General features: G+C 38.2%; 1 protein-coding gene across 16 annotated transcripts in view; it reads left to right on the top strand.

Moving 5' to 3' along the window:
• BCAS3 (BCAS3 microtubule associated cell migration factor) overlaps positions 1-20,936 on the top strand; it is a 500,928-nt gene that overhangs the window by 159,432 nt on the left and 320,560 nt on the right. For all 16 annotated transcript variants that reach the window (XR_012155467.1, XR_012155469.1, XR_012155468.1 and 13 more), the window contains one exon: positions 2,364-2,628. Coding sequence is in view for 13 of the 16 variants with exons in the window: in XM_073315905.1 (XP_073172006.1) it covers positions 2,364-2,628 (265 nt within the window). In the remaining 3 variants the exon portion in view is untranslated. The remainder of the gene's footprint in view (positions 1-2,363; positions 2,629-20,936) is intronic.

Below are 20,936 nucleotides of genomic sequence, written 5' to 3'. Positions count from 1 at the left end.
TATACAGTTCTTGTGTATGATTCTGACATCTGGAAGTTGCCCATGATTATGGGGTTTCACTTCTTTTGGCTCTTGTTCTTTTGTATTGGGCCTCTAATCCGTTTTCAGCAGTCTGTAAAGATGAAACTCTCTTTAGACAAACTAGGAGCTTTAAGTGCTCATGGAATGACTATATACCAGTAATACTAGATTCACTGAAAGTGCTAAACCTGCCAGATTTCTAGGACCCTGTTTAACTAGATCATTAGCAGATCATTTGGCTATGTCAACATAATTGAAAAGAGCAGGTGTGTAATGGTATTTTTTGGTTTATCTATGTAATGTTGATGAAACATTTTGTATAGTGTCTGTCTGTCAGCCAAATATCTTGTCACACATCACAATACTTAAATCCTTTTTTTATCTCAAAGGTTTCAGGGCTCAACTGCAAACTTGCACTTCAAATACTTGCTGCTTTTGTCTGGAATATTTGGAGTGCATTTCTGGAATATTTGTCAAGATTTTATCAGTGTTTACTCCAATTTGAGTACCTAGTGTATTGTAAAACTGACTTCTCCGAAAGCTTGAAGAATTCTATTTAGCTTATGCTGTTTAATAGTAAAGTGAAAGCTAATCCTTCATCTATATGTTTGTGTGTCATGTTCAATTCATGTACGTATTCTTTTTATCCAGCGTTTACTTTTTAAAACATTTTTACGAACATTGTTTTAGGACTTTTCTATAGTAAATTAAATTAAATTCCTTGTTTTCATGAGTTGTCTGGCAATATGGTGTTGGACCACAATGTGTGTTCCCTTTTATGAAGCATTCCCATAAAGGAGCAAGAATTTGCTTTCTATCAAGGTGTTATGTAAAGCTTAGAAGAGAATTAAATTCTGTTGAGTTTTATTTCTTAATCTATATAAAAGGTAACTACATCAGAGAGTGTTTTAACAAATATATGTTTTTCTTGTGTCAGATCTAGAGATTATATTTAAGGAGAAGCTAAAACAAAGACCCATGCTTCTCAAATAGTTCACATAGTACACGTGAGAGTACTCCTGTGCATAAAAGATATTTGAACTAATCTGGTTCAGGGGGTCTTCCTTTTTTGTTAATATCATAGGTTTTAACAGCTGAGCCATAAAAGCTCTTTTCCCATGGTAGAGCGAAGCAATTTTAACTAAAATTGAAATAATTTTTCAGTGATCCTACAAACGGAGGTAGCGTTTTAGGTCAAAAATTTAAAAAATGGCCCCAGATTTTTGGGGGCCTCAGTGGTGAAACCTAGGGCCTGATTTTCATAGATTCATAGATACTAAGGTCAGAAGGGACCATTACGATCATCTAGTCTGACCTCCTGCACAATGCAGGCCACAGAATCTCACCCACCCACTCCTGTGAAAAACCTCTCACCTATGTCTGAGCTATTGAAGTCCTCAAGTCGTGGTTTAAAGACTTCAAGGAGCAGAGAATCCTCCAGCAAGTGACCCGTGCCCCATGCTACAAGGCGAAAAACCTCCAGGGCCTCTTCCAATCTACCCTGGAGGAAAATTCCTTCTCGACCCCAAATATGGCGACCAGCTAAATCCTGAGCATATGCTTAGCACCTGCTGCTTCCCATTGGCTTCAACTGAAGTTGTGGGTGCTAGTACATCTGAAAATTGGGCCCAGTGTTTCTCAAATTTAGCATAAAAAATGTTCTAAAAAAATCTAGTGACAACTTTTCAAATTTTTGACCATAGTGTTTAGGTGACTAGTCCAAGCTCATGCATTTAGAGTCAGAGCCAAGAAGTCAACTCCTGACACTACTAGTCTTTTCTTCTAACTGCTAAACTACATCAAAATATTTGGCGTGACTATACTATTTTGTTGGTGATTATTTACTTATTATTTGTCATGCTTCCTGAGAATTAAAATGAGCAAGCAAATAACAGGTGCCTTGCCTGCTGTCAAACGTGCAGTTATGATAGCTTCCTGGATGTTTTCTTTTTGGGGACCAAATTCAGTTAAAAAATTACATCAGGCTCCCGTGGCTTTGTGTGGGATTCTGCCCTGCAATTTGTTTTGTTGAGTTGGACCCTTAGAAGAAAAGTTTCAAGACACTTTTGAGAAATAGTCAAAATACTCCTGAGGTATCTTCCAACCCTAATCTTCTTCTATGATTCAAGGTGTGGGATTGTGTTAAATGGTATTAAAGCAAAGATTGTTGATTGCTGTTCACTAGAAAATATAAAATCAAACTATTGACTTAAAAAAGCCAAAGTTTAAGTTAAATGTTTTCTGTTCAGACTTGTCTCTTCAATTATAACATGATACCCAACTTGTTTCAGAAAGGTTTTTAAATGACACCTACATATCTATGTAACTTTGCATTTTTCCAGGTACAAGATATTTCTTTCAGCCATGACTGTCGTTGGGTGGTGGTCAGCACTCTTCGTGGCACTTCCCACGTCTTTCCTATCAATCCTTATGGTGGTCAGCCCTGTGTCCGCACTCACATGTCGCCCCGGGTGGTAAACCGAATGAGCCGTTTCCAGAAGAGTGCAGGGCTGGAGGAGATTGAGCAGGAGCTGACGTCTAAACAAGGAGGCCGCTGTAGCCCTGTCCCAGGCCTGTCGAGTAGCCCATCTGGTTCACCTCTTCATGGTAAATCTCATTTTTCTTCTATGTTGTCAGGCATACCTATTCTGTTGAGTCATTACGTTGCTTTTGTAGTATCCCATGTTCAGTTGTCGTCAGTATCTGAAAAAAGAAAATATTGATTTCACTGTGGATTCCAATAACACTGGATTCAAATAATCTGTATTTCCACATACAGATGATGCTATTAAAAATGCCACTGTGCCTTGTATTAAACTGCTGCAAATACAGTACCTGAAATCTATATTAAAGTATAAATATACAGGGTACCTAGATATTATGGGGATAGGTCCCCTATAAATACTCAAGGCAGAGAGTTTATTACTTAGAACCTACTTAAATAAACTATGGGAAAATCGACATTTTAATAGTCTCCATTGTAAATTAAAAGGTTTAGAGGCTTTATCGTTTCAGATTTTGTTTCACGGCTATCATGAAGTCACTAATCTGGTCTACATTTAAATGCAGTTATTTAAAAATCTCATTGCTCATCAGCCTGGATGGTTATGGAGCACATCTGGACATCCAGAAGATAAATATGTATTGTTTGTGGGGAAAACATGAAAGCCAGGTGCAATGTTGTGTGTCCCCCTTCCCTCCCCCAGTTTTTTTTCTTTTAGCAATGTGGTTGATAAATTTACAAAAAAGAAAAAGCCTTCAAGAATTGCCTTTCCACATCCACTCTTGATGATGTGTTGCTCTTGGGAGCCGTGAACCTTGGGAGCCTCTTGGGAACAATATAGAAACCATATAGAAAGAAGAGTCCGCCCCAGGGAAATCAAAACTTTCAGGGTGTAATTATAATAGTATCCACAGTCCTAGTTACCCTCAGTTTCTTCCTTTCTGCCCTAGGCAATGAGCTTTGGAACCATCTGTTCATTTTTGCCCTTCTCTTTGATGGTGTAATTTGTTGGCGTGCTGATTGTTGTTTGGATTTAGAATGATTACTGTTTATTCCTGCTGGTCCCTTGTAAATAGTGAGGGTCACAGGTAATTTTAATTTAACCAACCCAATATCAATCTAATTTTAAAAACTAGGGCCTGTTTGGGGCTCCTGTAGCTCCCCTCCCCTAATAGGAATAAGTCCCCTCTGCTGATGTGTAAGAGGAAGCCTAAGTCTCCCTTATTGTGTCAGCAAGAGCAAGAGGTTAGAAAAGCTAGGGCCAGTCTGAGGGTGTTAAAAGGGCCTTCAGCCAGTCTGAGGGTGTTAAAAGGGCTGGATGGATCATGAACACTAGTGGAAGGGCACAGTACAGGCCCTTGTGAACCCTCACCTTTCCTGCCTTCATGGTTGCCCTCTGTGCTATTAGGTTAGTCTTTGTGGGATTCTTGACACACACAGACCTTTTCAGTGCCTGTTGTTGTTAGGGGACTGAGCACTCCTTCAGTCTAAAAGTTGAGTTTTTTCCCTTTTGGGGCTTCTCCAATGTGGTGGGATTTATTGATTAAAACCCGTGCCCCTATGAATAGCATTTCCTTTATTGCTATTACAGGAGCACCTATCATGATCCCGATGTCCTGGGATAGTCAAGAGGTGGCCAGAAATATCTGTGCCGCCTTATTCCTCCTAGATATATTTATACATACACAGTTATAGCCTATTCCTCTCATTACCACACTGCAGTTCAGTGTGACATGCTTGAAGCAGACACCAGATTGCTGTAAATAATTATTGTAACACATCTAGTCATTTTTGACAATTGACATCGTATAGAGAACAGGAAGAAACTCTCAACTACTGTACCTTTCATCCATCCAAGTCTGTTTTTTGTCAAGAGAAATTACAGTAAGTTGTGTCTTTACCGGTTTGAAGTTTTAAATAGATTTAGCATTTGATACTCAAAAAGAAACTAAGAGGTTTCATTTGGCTTTGATTAGTATGCCCAGAGACTTCTGTAATGGGCAGATTTTCTGAACTGGAGAAAAAGCTAACACATTCACACCACAGCGTGGTGGTATTTCCAAAGAAACAGAGGCCAGGTAGTTCAAAAGTGACTTGTGAGTTTCAGTGCTTCAATTTGTGGGTGTTTTGTTTTGAGACATCTTTAATAGGGCTTGATTTTCAGGGTCTATATGTTTGAAAATCAGGCCCTTTTCAGGCATCTTCATTTGGTGCTCAGAATTGAGGCACTCAGAAAACACTATTTGGTTCTGAAGATCTTGGCCAAGATGTTTAAGTAAATATATCCATCAGTTTCTTCACAGTTCTTAGAAGCCTCGAATTATGGATTCACTGAAATTATACACAGACCCTCATATACGTCATTTGAAAATGTTCTGTGAAAATTATAAACAGTTGCACTGAATAATTACTTGAAAAAATAAAAAGAGTCCCTTAACTTAGATGAGTGCTGAGTTGGTGAGATGTTTTCCAGAAATGTGGAAGAGAAGCCTTTATCATAACAACAGTCTGGGTGTCACTGCAGTCAAAGTTATGGCAAAGCGCAGTTGGCAAAAGATTAGCAACTTGTATTGCCGCATGGAGAGCCTGAAGCTTAGGTAGGGATGGGGAATGTTGGGAAACAGGGATTGGAAGAAGGAGGGTGAATGAGGAATTGGGGCTAGTATATCATTAGCCCCTTTTTGTAGTTTAGGAAAGAGGTATGACCATCTGGAGAGACACCTCTCGACTAAATGTATATTTTACTTTGGGGTCGGTCAAAGTAAGGAACCAGGGATACTGTTTGATGCTGAAAGGTTGGTGGTTTGCTGTACTGAATTGGAATAGTGTATCACCGGCGAGATGTGGGTAGGCATGTGGAAAGAACACGGCAGCCTTTTACAAGAAAGCAAAAGCCTTTAAAAATGCTTATGTTCCTCTTGCTTCTCCACCTGCCACCCTTCATGCCACCAGCTGCTTATGTCCACCTAATGCAATTAGCATGGGAGTATATAGTAACTGTGTAGTGTTAGGATGCTGTGGTGTGGTGTGGTTTGTTTGTTTGTTTGTTAAAGTGAGGTGGCTCAGTGACTGCTTAAATTTCTGGGCCTTAACTTGTTCTGCTTCAAAATTAGATACAAATGTACATAAGTCTTTTTTTTTAAATCAAGTCCTAGAATTAAGATAAAATCAGTTTAGTTCTAAATTATAGGAATTGGGAAACCATTGTGTTATTTTAGATGTTTTTGTTGTGTCTGTTTACAGTTTGAAAAATACTTAGGTGTGGAACTGAAAGGATACAGATGGTTGATCTGTATTATGTGCCTTTTAAAGACTTTTATCATCTACTTGAAAAACATAATTAACTGAAGTTCACAATGACTTTCATTGCAAGGATTTGGTGCACATGTGTGGCAGCTGGATTAACAGAAAACTGTGATGACTATTTTAATCCACAAACTAAGAAGGATTTAGGATCGTAACAGCTTCTTGGTCTAATATACTGTTAACCAGACAATATTATACACTGTTTTCATTTGAAGGAGTTAGTGTTGTCTTGTGGAGCGTGTGAGGTCTAGTGGTTAGAGTAGAAGAGTGGCCTTTGGGTACTATACCTAGCTCTCCCGCTAACTTGCTGTGTGACCCTGGGGAAGTTACTTAGCTGTATGTACATTTTCCCCACCTGTAAAATGAGAATAATAATCTCTGTTTTAAGGGTGTAGAGTTTAATGAATGTTTGTAAATTGCTTTCAGATCCTCTGCTGAAAGATGCTATTTAAGTTCAGAATATCATATTGAATTTAATTCTGTGCTTCTGCAAAAGATGCAGTATGGGAACTAAGTATGTAATTCGGTTAGTTAAAAACCACAGTAAATTATAAATTAGAACTCTCTTCTTATTTTATATTAGTTATATACTGGGTGAAGAACTTGTATATGTTGAGCAGTTAGCATAGCTGCTTATGTACAGATGTCACAGTAAGTGTTGTTTTACTTATTGATGATGAAATGAAAGATGGGCAAACAGATCTTTAGTACAGAATGCTATCCTTGTCGGTTGGCTTTTCTTGATTGTGCAATCTTGATATCATACTTTTAATGAAGGATCACATGCAATTTAGAAATATTTGAGTAAGCTTTAAGATGTAGAAACTTGCCTAGCACTTCAGTAAATTGGTAGACCATTGCTGTTAATCCTTCTATTAATACTTCTTTCATATTAAAATGATATTGATATAATCCTACCCCGGAAGAATGGATTTTAGTGACCAAAAAGCTTGCATATTACCTTTTGATTGGACTAACAAAAGAATTATGTTCCATTCACATTAACTTGAGCTTGCTTTTTATGGCTATAAATATTTTCTGAGCACAATCCTAGTAATTTTTTTCCAGCTTGCTTTTTAGCTCTAGTGTCAAAATAAAATAAAATAAAAAAACTTGCCTTATGTATAGTCGAGAAACAATCTATTTATGGTTTATTCAGGACAATTTACAAATTGTTTACCCACACAATGTAAACCTTTATCAGGGTGGGATTCATCTCTAAATGAATCATGTTTTGGCTTTACTCTTGTTTGCCTGTGCTCCTTTTTAGCAGAATGAAGTAAAGGAAACTGTTCACTAAGAGTTGATAAAGAGATATTTCCTTTGCACCTTTTATAGCCAACACAGATTTTGTTTGGGTTATTTTATCTGTTAATCCACCCATGGTGTATTTTTGTCATTCAGTTGGGTTGCCAGAGAGTGTTGTCAGTGATACCAGAGTTAAGTTAGTGTCCTTTTATGGGCTTTTACTATTATAGGACTATTGTGACATCAGTGGACTGAAAGAGCAGAATTGGGTCTTGCATGGCTGTTTCCCATGTGTGACGTGGGAATGGTAACACTCACCTGTCTCACAGGCACACTGTTTGGGTTACTGCGTGAAACAGTTCAGGGCAAATGTGTATATGCCCAAGGGTGGCATTTAGCCCTAAAGTGTTAATGCTTCACTTTGAAAATAGAAAGCCCTATGCAGCTGCTCAGTGTTTTTATCATCCAGTGTAAAAATTACAATATAGTAACTAAAAGTTAAAGGTCTTGTTTAACCTACTCATGGATTTTTGCTTTTGTTGATCAGCGATTTTCCTGAGTGAGACCACATCACAAATGTAAACATAAATTAACCACACATTTGAACCTTATACTGTGCAGTTCCACCTACTTAGAAAAATCAATAATAATATGATGATTCTTGAACTTGTTTTCTCTATATCATTTAATTGTGTATTGAAGTTTTTCATTTGGATTTTGTAGTTTTTGCCAAAAAAATCAATCATACACAGATTGGTTCTGTTTTAAATTTTACGCCTCAGCTGAAATACAGTACATAAATTTAGAACTGAGGAAAACAAGTCTTATACATACACAGATTTGACTGTTTAGAAACATTCTACGTTGTACAGAATAATCCATTTTCCATTGTGAAGTCTTTTTTATTTTTTTTAAGACAGTAGGTCTTCTCACACATCCTAGTCTCTTCTTTCATTTGTAGTGGTTGCTATATCATTAAAGGCAAAATCCAACAGTCTGATAAATGTACGCATCTCAGATTCTTTAAATATTTCCATGTCACTTTTCACTATTTCCCAGAGTGAAACTCCATTTTATTAGAAGAATTCTTATGGGAAAGCAGAGTTGAAAGGAGTGACATCATCAAGCTCTCCTGAAAAACAGATTGGTTTCCTTTAAGTAACACTCACTTGAGAAACCACCTATTTAAAGAGAGGCAGACAAAAAATAGTTAGAAAGAAAATTAGCTGTAGAATAACTTAAAGCACTGGAGGGCAATTCCCTTCAAAGTTTTAACTTAATCGCCAGCACTATAAACAAGAATCAAAAGCAGCCTATTTGAAATGTCTCTTGTAGGCTTTTGTTTTGCCTTCTTGTAAATTATAGCCTTTATCTGGTACAAATAGTTTTTGTAAATTCACAGATAAACTAAAGAATGCCATAGTGTGGGCCTGACTCTTTATCTATTTGAAATGCCTATTCATTTGATGAATGCAAACAAGTCACTTTAGATTTGTATTGTAAAAAATATTTTCCTCTTTAAATATGATTTCAGATAATTTATATTCTAAATTTGTCTACAAATCCTTATTTGTTTCTTCTTCACACAACCATTCTTTACATTGGGTGGCAGAAAGAAAGGCCTTCTCCTTTGAAGTGAAATGGTTAATTGGACACCCTCTAGAGGGCGATGTTTTCTTAACTTTATCAGTGCAATGAATCCAGCTTCTCTCAGTGTATTCTGTTGATTTAGGTTGATGGCTGATGTTGTATGAAGGCCATAGGAATATTCTGATTTATCATCCGGTTTACCTTGCCTTTCTATGAGTTGGAAACTTCGTTACATCCATTTGTTGATGTCTACTTGAAAAGTTTTAACAGAAATTATTTTGCACGTGCCTCAGGAAGAATTGGCGTCAGGTTACAGTTCATTGTTTTATGTTGGCAAACACTCCAGGCGAACTACTTTTTAAAATAATGTGCTTTTGGTTATCTTATATTTTTAGTCCTGTGCATGCCAAATGTCAGAAAAGTGGACTTTCTTTCTTTCTTTTCCTGTTAATGCAAAGGGGATTTATATTGCAGTTGATGTGTGTTACCCAAGTAAATCCTTTGTGTACAAGTTGGAGAATGGACTACTTAAAATGTATCATGATTCAGTTCTTTACAAGTCTTCCTATTCTGAGTGTGTCTGAAGAGGGAGCAAGATTCCTCCACCCACACCCCCCACCACCTTATTCTGGCAGTCTTGGATCACCTTGTAGTAATTGCTACACTGACAGCTGGTGTGGGCCATTCTGTTCTGGAAAACTCCAGGTGTTACGCTGGATCTCTTGGCCAGGAACTTTGTATGGAAAGTACAAAATACCCATCCGTTACAGTATGACAGTGGATTACAAATTTAGAGTAGATGAGAGAATAGACTAGGAGATGTGTGAATGGTTAACTGTAAGCACAAATTTGGGTACTGGCCATCAGCTTTACTGGTTGTACATAAGCTGTATTATGATAACGGATGAAGAATCAATGAAGTGGATAAGGTTGGTAGTATCTGCTGGGTCGTTGCTACAATGGACGCAAAAGATCCATTACACCAGCTAGAGGAAGTGGAGGATTGACAGGAGACCAAAATTTAGCACAGTAGAAGGTCAAGTAGGGATGTAGGCTGAGAAATTATATCGGGGGGAGCATAAGCATGAGGTGTTTTAGAGACGGGGCTTTTGTAGTGGGTATGGACGTGGATGGGGGAACAAGTGTCAGTTTCAGAAGACAGGACAGATGTCTGATTTGAATGTACATGTGAAAAAGATATGGTAGCATTCTGAACAGACTGGAGTTTGGATGAGAACTATTTCAGGAGGGAATTATCGTTACTGAGGCAGGGAGTGACAAATGCATGACTGAGCGATTTAACAGAGGAAGTGTCAAGGTAATGACTTATGCAAACTATGTTTTGGACATTTTTGTAGGTGCACCTGCAGAGGAGTAATGGCACAGCAGAGCAAGATGTCCGTGACAGAGCTGAGAGGTGGGAGAAAGGCTAGCATTGAGAATGGCACTACAGTTATGAGGGCCCCATAGAAGTTTTCTTGCAAAGGTGGATGGTCTCAGTCTTGGTTACATCAAAATGAAGAACATTTCTGTAGGGTCAGATGTCCATTTGTCAGAGGCAGATTGAGCGGGAGTTGAATAAAAGAGCATAATGCAGTTCTACTCTGAAAATTGACCCAGTAAAATGGCATTGTGAGGTTCTTTGTTTATTATTTCTATTTCCCCCCCTCAATTATTTCCTATCAAATGTGCACAATTCACAAATAAAAAGATGTTTTTCCCTCTGCAAATGTGAACTGAGCTGTGAAAGTCAAGTTTGATTGTTTTCTTCTTTTACATCACCAGTAATAAGCTTATTCTGCTGATTAATCCCTCAGCGACACCCATTATCATCTGATTGTCTCTGATAGAGTTGCACGCTTCTTACTGATTGAAAGTTGGTGAACTATTATATTGGTGATGTACAAGAAGGAATAGAAGCCAGAGCTTTATAGGCTCTGCAGGAGCAAAAAGTAGTGAAAATCTGTTGTTGTTACTATGGATAGTTGAGGTGACTACACAAAGGGAAGAGAGCTGTTGTGTAATGACTGATTACTTTTTTGTGTATCTGCTTTTCAGAGCAGAACTGCATTTTAAAAGAGAGAGTTGAGTGTCATCAGAATAAAAGCAATCGCCCAGTTTAAACTGTAAAATAATGTGCGTGGGTGAAAAGAAGTAGCCAGTGAAGGGCAGAGTACAGAGCCATAAGGGGCTTTATACAGTGTCAAAGCACAGTTTACCACTGAAGTGAAGAAACAGGGATAAGAGTGAAACCAGGTGAGAAGAAGGGAAGGACAGCATGTTCTTGAGGATAGTGTGGTCAATAATCTCAAATATTGCTTGGAAATCAAGGAAAAGGAGTACGTTGAGAGAGCTATGATCAGTACAGTTAAGGAGTTCATTAACCGCCTTCAGAAGGGTGCTTTCATTGCTGTGAAAGATGTAAAAGCCAAACTGGCATGAGGCAATGATTCAGCGGGTACCCAGGAGATGAGAAGGCTGTTCCTATAATTTTGTGAGAATGGGGTAAGTCTGATGTGAAAGGATATGAGGTGCAGGTACAGTTGTTGAAGGTGGTGTGATAGCTGAGGTTTTGATGAGGTAGGGTGAGAGATTCTTGTTATATAGCTGTTTGTTGATGATGGCAGCTAGAGGGGGTGAGTCGTGGTGAGAAGGGAATAGATGGTATGAGGTTCAGGAGATACCCTTCTCTGTTGTAATCCAGAGGAGGGCACTGGTGCAAACACTTCCTGCTTTCCCCAGTGGTGTATTCCTCTGAGAAACAGCAGCTTCCACTGTTGCAGGGGCATGAAATATATAGCCCTTGTGCCTGCAGGGTTGCAGCAAACCCTGTGTGTATATAATCAGTGATTGATTATGCAGTAAATGGGTGCTGATCTTGTTGTCGTGAATATTTTTTTCTAAAGTATTTAAATCAACTCTGCCTTTTTGGGTAGTCTAAAAATGCAAACATTTTAGGGAAAGAGCTGAAGTTTTAAGACTGGAAATAAAATATACTTGTGTCTTTTAAAAGGTTTATCTCCACTCTTCTTAAATGTGCTGATTTGGCTTATTCTATTTGCTTAGTCTTTGTGGGCTGTTAAAATCAGTTGCTTTTTTCCCATCTGAAGGAAGTGCATCTTTGACACTTCTCATGACCTGAGTCATGATGCTGTCAGAGAGCCAGAAAACATCCTTAGCAGTCATGGGTAAAACAGCAGAGCTGATGTGGGGTGGGGGGAGACAGAGATATTCCTATATTTTTTCCCCCCAGTTTTAATATTCTGTGGGTTTTAGACAAATCACTTTTGTTATAATTTTCCATGGATGATATTCGCAGGTTCTCATACGCAATGGTTATCAGAGCACATTGTTTTATAACTTAGAAGAAATAAAGTGTATGCAACCTGAGTCAGATATCTGCCTAGAACTATTTTAAACATCATAATGTTTGTGCTAATTGCTGCAGACATACTAACATGGACATTAGTACAAGGAAAAAGTGGCAAAAAAGCTGCCACAACTTTATTAACATACATAAATTGCCTTGGCAGAATTTGATTTTTTTTAAATAATTTTGACAGATAATATCAATGCTTATTTTTAAGCATATTTTAATTTTGATAAATGTCAATTTTCACATTTGCAGGAAAATTATGGGGAAAGTGTCAGACAATCATCATTTAATGACAGACTTTGAGATTCAAAAAGCTAAATCTTAACAACCATTAAACTCAAATTGTCATCATCAAAAGTCAAAGTATACAAAGTAAATATCCTGAAGTCAAACTCTAAGGAGTATTTTTCTTACATTGCCTACCTGTAGATTTTGATTGTTGTTGATGGAGATACTTTTTGTCAGTTTGTGGGTGCATGGTGAAATCGATGATTACCGACATTTACTAGTAAAAATCTAATCCTTCCATGTCTGTAGATAAGTAATCCTTAATATTAGGTGCTGGCAAGCTAAAAATTGGGTTGGGCGTGCTTTTATCTCATCTTCCTATACTCCACCTAATAAGGTTGTTCTCTACTGCACGTAGACAGGTCATCCAAGAGGCTACGAGGCCAATCACTTGCACATTCTAATGCAAAAGTGACCCATATCTCATGCTGAGGGACTTTTGTTCTCCCACAGCCAAAACTCCAGTAGATCCTAGTGATAAGTTTATTCTATTCCATGGGGCAGGGAAGCCCCTTGGCTTCGACCACGGCACCAGGACTGAAGGCCCTCATTGTCTAAATTTTGCCCACGTCATCCAAACTTGTTGCAAGGATCCGTCAGTACAAAGAGGCCTTTAAATTTACATACAGAAGGGAAAAATGGAAGAGGAGCAGCAACAGCATATGCCTGTCTCCCCAAGCCTTGCACCACTGATCCCGCGATACACTGCTATAAAACATCTACAAATGGACAAGAAAACTCAGTAAACTCAGTGATTATGAACAGTCAAGCCTGGAATCCATGACTCTGAGCAGAATTGTAGGTATGAACCCTGGTATAGACAGGATGGCAAGCAGCTAAGACCCTCCCTATACCTTCCCCCCCCCCCCAGGCTTTTATTAGAGATGATTCAGCCAATGGGAGGCCATTTTAGCTGATTTCCCCGGCAATCACCGATTGGGCGAACCAGCTGAAGTGTCAGTGCTACAGTCTTCTCCTGCCTCTGCAGGGAGCTATGAAGCCCACAGCTGGCTATCAGAGGGCGGGGTTTTGTTTTTGTTTTTTCACTTCAGTGCAAGTTTTGCCCTAAGGATTGTAGGTTTGGGCCAACAATATTTTCAGTTAAATGGACCCTGCAAGATTATTATGTAGTCAGATTTTGTTCCTGTTCCTTGATCTGCTTTTAGATCCGTTTACAAAGTCAGCGCAAGCTTTTATTTATATGCTCCCTCTTTCCAAACCGAAAGCTTCAGTGCTTTTTTTCATCCATGCAGCTTTTACAAGCAACCTTGTCCTGTGTTCCGGGTGTGAGGGGGAGAGAGGGGAAATTGTCACAGGAACAGATCTTAGTTTCAAGTTTCCAATGAGATATTTTATAAGAAGTTAGCTAAGATCATGGATGTTTCCCTAACAGGAGGTATCACAGCTGTTAGCACGTATATGCACAAGAGCACCAGGGCTACTTCACACACAATTGCCTGTGTCCCCACCCTGTGTCTATGCATGTGCCTCCAAAGATTTCATTTCCATCCCCCCTGCCTCCCTCCCCCCCAAGCACGTGCAGAAGTAGGAGTATTGGCCAGCTGTATATCACCAGCAGTTTGAGCACAGCTTGTACGGCTCCCATGTGGTGGGTTCTAATCCCAAGCAGAGCTAGAGTTTTAAATGCTTCACCCTTAGGATATATCTGCACTGCAGTTAAAAACCCCTGGCTGGCTCACAGGCTCACTATTTAATTGCGGTGTAGACAGTCAGGCTGGAGCCTGGGCTCTAGGATCGTGCAAGGTGGGAGAGTCCCAGAGGTTGGGCTGCCTGCACCCCAACATGTCTCTGCCACACTTAAACAGCCCCTACCCTGAGCCCAAGTCAGCTGGCATGAGCCAGTTGCAGGTGTCTAATTGCAGTGTAGACATATCCTTAGAGGAAGGTGAAGTGAATGGTGTAAATTCCTCTGTCTCTACCCCCCAAGGACTAGAAAGGATTTGAGGGTGTCAGTGACAGTAATTTGTGGTTGAGGCAGTCAGTGGTTTCTTGAAAGTGGAGATAGTGTAGGGAGGGAAGTAGTGGAGGTCTCAGATGGAGAGTGTGTGGATGCGGTGGGGAAGTGTACCAATGGGTGTGATGTAAAATCCTAGAAAGATTGGAGGGGTGAGATCCAGGGCCTGAGGTGAGCTTTCCCTCCACCAAGCAGGTAACTGAGGGTAGAGGAGTGTTTCTTTCCCCTGTGACTGGAGACACTTGGACTGGTGCATGTGCCTCTCAGGGGAATGTTACGAGCACACAGGCTTGTCTGTTGGCATCAGATGCTCCATCTTTTCATACATCGACAAGGAAAGGGTTGCTTTCCCAGTACACTCATGTGAATAGATGCAGCCATTTTATAAAAGGTGAACAAAAAAGCAGTTTTAAACATTATGAAGACAAAAGGCCAAATTCTGCTCTCATCAGTATAAACATTACTGACCTCAGTGATTTACTCTGGATTTACATCAAGGTAAATTTGAGAAAATTTGACCTTGAGTGCCTAATCTTATATAGCCACTGTAGCTAATAAAAGTGTTAACTAGAAATATTCAGACTTAGGCTGTTAAATGAATCTTGTTCCTAGCAGTTTGCTACTTGAAGCAGTTGCTGTGCAATGTTAAGAAGTAGCGGTTATTTTAATTAAGAACTATAAAGTTTCCTGTTGTCGCACACCCAGTTCCCAGGAAAAATTGTAACATTTTAGGGGAGATTTAAATATGTTACATCTTTAAAGAAAAATCTTGTTTGGCAGTAATTAGTGTTGGGCTTTTTTTAATTAATTAAAAATATTATTGAATGATCTGTTAACGCCCTCCCAGACTACTTCTGCGAGCCAGCATTGCTTCCACAGAGTTCTCTATTTGGGTCACAAGGCAGTGTTTCTCACCAGGGTGCTGCTGTTTCCTCTTCCGACTCTAGTAGATTACAGATTATACTGGAACATGTCTGGGGAAAGGTCAGGAACGAGGGTGAAAGTCCTGGAACTGTAGCTGGGAAGCTTTTCATTCTCATCTATGAGACTTCTGGTACTGAATAAAAACCAAAACAAAATAAACCGCCACACTCATGATTTTTTTAACAGCATCCTCTTTTATATTTAGAAAGGATTGTTTTTGTCTTGTGTTAAATAATTAGTGAGTATTTGGTTGAGGAATCTCTTACAATAGGCAGCAAATAAAGGCTAAGCATGCTTCATTTTCTCATTGCACAGCCTGCCAGTGATTGTGTAGATTCAAGTTATTGTGTGTTTTACTTACAGTCAGTAAGTTGCAGGATATTAGATATTTGATGTTAACTTTGTTAAAATATTTGGTGGTGTTTGAATTTTAGTCTATTAAGTACAGTAAGATATTAAAAGCAGACCAAGTGCTTTGGAATTTAAATGACATAATTGTGTTACTTATTAGTTTTATTGGAATAATACAAGGCAGAATAAGAACACAAGGAAATACAGGATAATTTTAAAAAAAATCTTACATTGTTTTACTATATAGCTAAGAGAAGCTCAGTTCTGCTCATTTTTTTCTGGAAACAACACAGAACAAGTTGACTGCTTATTATTCCCAATCTACTAATATAAAACCTTATGTAGGGCCAAAACTTGCTTGCCTTACTTATGTGTAAAGTGAAATTTCACAGTGCACACAATCATTCCACAACAGCTGACATTAGCCAGTGCAAGAATACCATATCCAGCTGAAACTGCAGAGGAAATTTAGTAGGTAGAATTATATAATCTGAGTTTGAATTTACCTGGACACTGGTGTTTATGCCCCTTCCTGTATTAAAAAGTGCACCTGTGATTTTAGAGCTTGATCGTGAGGTACTGGGTACCCCCTTCTCTAGTTGATGGTGATCAACACTTTGTAGGTTTGTCCCTTAAGTAACCAGGACTTAATTTTTTTTTGTCTGTTCTAAAAGGTGACATCTTCAGTAGCAAAAGACCCCTCAGTATCACACCCGACTGCCGACCAAGCCCAAATCTATATTGAGTTCATTGTCAAGTGATCAAGCAACGGATCAACTCCGTATGCTGCTTCTTTTTAAAATGTATTACAAACTAACAATTCTAGCATGTTTTGTTCAAAATACAGTTTTTTGTCATGTCTGGAAAAATTCAGTTATCAAAAAAATAGAAATGTGTAACTTGCTCTGTCATTTAAATCTTGCAGATTAACTCCCTACAGTACATTATTCTGGTTTGTACTTTTAAAAGTAAAATAATTGTAAGTTAAAAGTTTGTCTATAGCAGTCATCAACCTAATGTCCAGTTTTCAGAAGTACCTTGGTGCCTGGTGGTTTGCCACTTTCATATATTCTCAGTCACTGCATTCAGCAGCTAAGAATACCAACCCTTCATATTCTGCCTTTTTTTTTTTTTTAAAAAAAGGGGGCGGGCAAAGGTAAAACTGAAACGATGTTAGCCTTGCAATGGCATTACCTGGGAGTTGTGGCTGATGTCTTTTCCACAAATGTCCAACTTTGTCAAAAACCAGTAAATCTTGTGAAGTTTATTTTCCTTATAGCATCTGTGTTTTATAATGGTGCTTTTAATTTGTTTTTACTTTGTCTTTTGGGATTTCTTTTGTCCGGCGCTTTCAGGCCTCCCTTTTTTCAGTGGAAGTGAGTATGTTAATGATGACTGCTTTGGGAATATACCCCTGCAAAGTTGACATGACAGCCTGTTCGCTCTGTGTAATAACAAAGCCCATTGTTATTTTCTCTCTTCACTTTTATCCTCAACTTAATCCATTTCTCCTGTGAGTATTTGTGGTATAAAATGCCTGGGAAAAAACATGGCTCAGAACCCTGAAAGGGTCATAGGAGGTTTTCTTATCGCAGACTTTATGCCAGTTGGTACCCAGGATAGAACTAATGAATTATTTTTTCCCATCCCTCAGTAGGCAGACTTTAATCAATGAAATATTGTCCTTCTTAATAAATGTCTGCTGTTAGACTACCTTTTACAAAGGCAAGAACTTCCCATGATTTTCTCCTAATTTCATGGTTTCTTCTCTGTCTCTATGTCTCTGTGTAAACATTCATAGATAAGATTCAGCAGCAGCTTCAACTGAAACAGTAATCCAAAAAGCAGAATTTGGATTCGGGTCAGAACACACTCAAGAAGTTTGGGATTTGGGTTTAGCTCAGATCAGGAGTTTGGATGCTTATCCAATCTTTCTCTTCCTCTTGAGTCTGTAAAATTTGGCTGGGAATTTTTGCGAGAGCTTCCTTTCAGGTGGTGTTCTGGCCCTTGACTGGAACCTGGGAGTGCCGAGATACAGGGAAGTGGCATGATGTATATAAAAAAACACCTTAAATTAAAGTGCCCACAACAGATGGTAAAAACAGCCCCTCCTTGCACAGCCCTTAAGCCTGACAGAAGAAAAACCTCTCCAGTGACATCCCATAGACAGATAAATACTTAACCAAAAAGATGTGCCTTTCTCTGTACTCTGAAGGTCAGTAAACTCAGACACTGGCAGATCACCAAGGAAGAGAGATCCACAGCTAGGGACGCTCTAGTGAAAATGTTCTGCCTCCAGTCCTTACGAGGGCACGTCTGTCATGAAGGTGCCAGGAGTTTTTTTTAAGTTCCCTCCAAATGGATTGCTATAGAAGGTATTCTTGGAAAAGTCAATCAGGCAGTACCCTTCCTTTGTTTATGTGCAATTGTCAGTATGAAAACAAGCTTCTGAAGTTAGTATGTCATTTCCAGCTAAATTTTCAATGTTTAGGGAAGCTGTTGGAACTGTAGTCCTACTTTTTGTTACTTATCAATAGGTATATTTGAAGTGTTGATTTATCCTGTACACATACTGCAAAATAATTTGACTGTGCTATGCTGAAGGATTCTTCACTATACAACATTTGTTTGATATTTCTGGAGGACTTAAATTTGTCGCCGTGTCCTTTGACAGTTAATCAACAACTGCTTGAGCTGTGGAAATAATGTTGATGCTTGGTTGCATTCTTTGTGCTCTTTCGGCCTGATCCTACTGTCTTGTCCGCAAAACTCCCATTTACTGCAATGGGAGTTGCATGCTTCTAGGGGCGGGAGCACGGGGGATAATTTTTTATTGGGTTTTTGAACAGATACAATAGCGTGCACAAAGTTTAAAAAAACTCTGACCTGTTAAATGTAATCTGTAGAACGCCACTTCATTCCAGTAGTGGATGTACAATATAGGTCTTACTGAATGCATGATAAAGAAATCCTAGTCACAGAGTGCATTTACTGTATCCCCACGGCTATGCAATTAAGAAGTCAAGGTTGTATCTTTATGAGGGACTGAGGCAACATTGTCCAGACAATAGCGATACCACTTTATAGAACATTTCCATACTAAAACTATCTAAATATAATTCAGATGAAAGCTATTATTACTCTTTCTATATAAAGTAGCATTTTTTCTAACCTGATTCATCTGCACTAAGTAGAGCTTATTTAAAAGTCAAATTATCAAGCAAAATGCTCACTCCTAAATAACTAAAAAATTTCTCTTAACCCTTTTGTACCATTCTGATTTTTAATTTCTGATTTGCACCATGGCTGGTGAGTTTATTTTCAAAATTATGTAACTAAATTTTGCTTAAGAGAAAATGTAGATTGATAGGTGTTTGGTGGTAGATTAGATGTTTAAAATAGTTGCATCTGTTGTGTTTGGATCTTTTACTTTAGACTTCATTTCTGCTGTGAAACGATGAGTGTTTTGATGATTGGGTTGGTTAATTTTTAATTTACATTTGTATTCTTTCAGTCAGTAAAACTTTATTTTTAAAACTAAAATATATGAACTCAGAAGATACTTCTGCCCTAGAAATTATGAACAAGTTAAACGCCCTGCTTCTTACCCACTCCTAGTAACGTTGTAACACACCTCTTTCATCCCTAAAGGATAGTGATTTTTGCAGTCTGTAGGCAATGCTTGTGAATAATTAGTTAAACTTTGATTCTGTTCATATATTTATTTTTAATGCAATTTTCAACTGAAAGCAAGGCATACTTTCCTTTCTGTGTAGAGTGTCTGCACTAGGTTATAATGAGAGCACCTTAACTGTAGCACAGTTTTAAATGATAACATTGGTGATGTTTTAAAGTGAAAGTGTTTTCATTAAATATCAAAAATGGCAAAGTGCTTTGTTGGAAACATCAGAAATGAATGCATATAGGATTGCTTTTCCAAGATGGTTTAAAGAGCCAGAAGTCCCAATCTTGAAAACAAACCTCATATCGTCAAGTATCATGTCTTTGTTAATTCTGACTGGAAGTAAGGTCTTAGTTTCTGCAAAGTGACTGCAATATGATTTCAGCAGAAATTAAAGTAGGATTTACAGCAACAGTTCTTTGTACAGTCCTTCTAAGAAAAAGTAAATAAGTAAAAGCTGCTTTAATGCTTTCCCAGAACACAAGCAAACAAGTTGAAAGGAACATTATACTTTGTTCTAATTTATCATCTCTTAAGCATTTTTATTTCCCTTTATATATTTTTGTTTTTTCCTTTTTTCTTCTTGTCTTCCTTTGGTTGTCATTAAAGACACCAGAAAAATGCTTAATGTAAAAAAGTAAAGTAATATATAATGTATCAAAGAACTCAGAAAAATGTCGCTACTCCTTAGATCCTTCACTCTATAAAATACAAACGTCACAGTGACTAACTGGTGTGCGTGTGTGTGAATTGGTATCTTTAAGATTCCTGAAAGAGGATCTAATCCTCCAAACTGCTGAGTGTCCTCAACTGCCCCACAGGATCCCTCAACTTTAATGGGAGTTGAGGGAGCTCGGCATCTTCCAGCGTAGATCTAATGTATGATTACTCACTCTTCCTGCACTCAAAAATCCTATTGAATTCAGTGGCAGCTTTGCATTTGGAAGGCTAATTAATTGCTGCATGGTACTGAGATTTGAGTGCATTGAGTAATTACGGATTCCTTGTATATACTGTATACAAATTACTGTTGCAACAGGCGGATGGGGTTCAGAACTTGATCAGTGCAACGTTACAGTTAATCATCATATTCCTAACAGAAAAAAAGAAAGCAAGGTATAGATATTTGGAATCACTTTTTTAGGGTATCACCGTTTTCTGTGTTGAATGTTGCTGCTTATGTTGAATACAGAGTGAGGAACACATTTTTTAAAAGGGACTTGATGACATATAATAGTAACTAATTACACAAAAAATGCAGAAAACTATTTTATACTCTTTCCACATGAACCAAGAATGAATCTTCAAGGAAACTAATCAAAGATTTTTTTGAAAAAAGAATTGAAGCCTCAGGCTTAATTTAAACATGAGGGTTTTTTTTTTCCTTTCTTTCTTTTTATTTCTCCCTCCTCCCCCACTTTAGTTCAGGAAAATCTCTATAGTTCTAAATGAAGTCCGTACTCAGAGACTATTCAATAGACTGGTTATTCATTAAAGCCCTGCCATTTCTCTTAAAACGTATTGAATAATGCGCAGACTGGATACCTAACACAAAATGCACTTTGTAATTTCATCATTTTTTTGTTTGTGTGCTTTCCTAAAACACAGAGTTCTACATACTTGGTAGAAAAACAAACACAAAACCCCAAGCTAACGGTTATATGGTATTAAA

Source organism: Lepidochelys kempii, chromosome 17 (genome assembly GCF_965140265.1).
Source record: "Lepidochelys kempii isolate rLepKem1 chromosome 17, rLepKem1.hap2, whole genome shotgun sequence".
NCBI lineage: Eukaryota > Metazoa > Chordata > Testudines > Cheloniidae > Lepidochelys > Lepidochelys kempii.
This window is presented reverse-complemented; position numbering and strand designations above follow the sequence as displayed.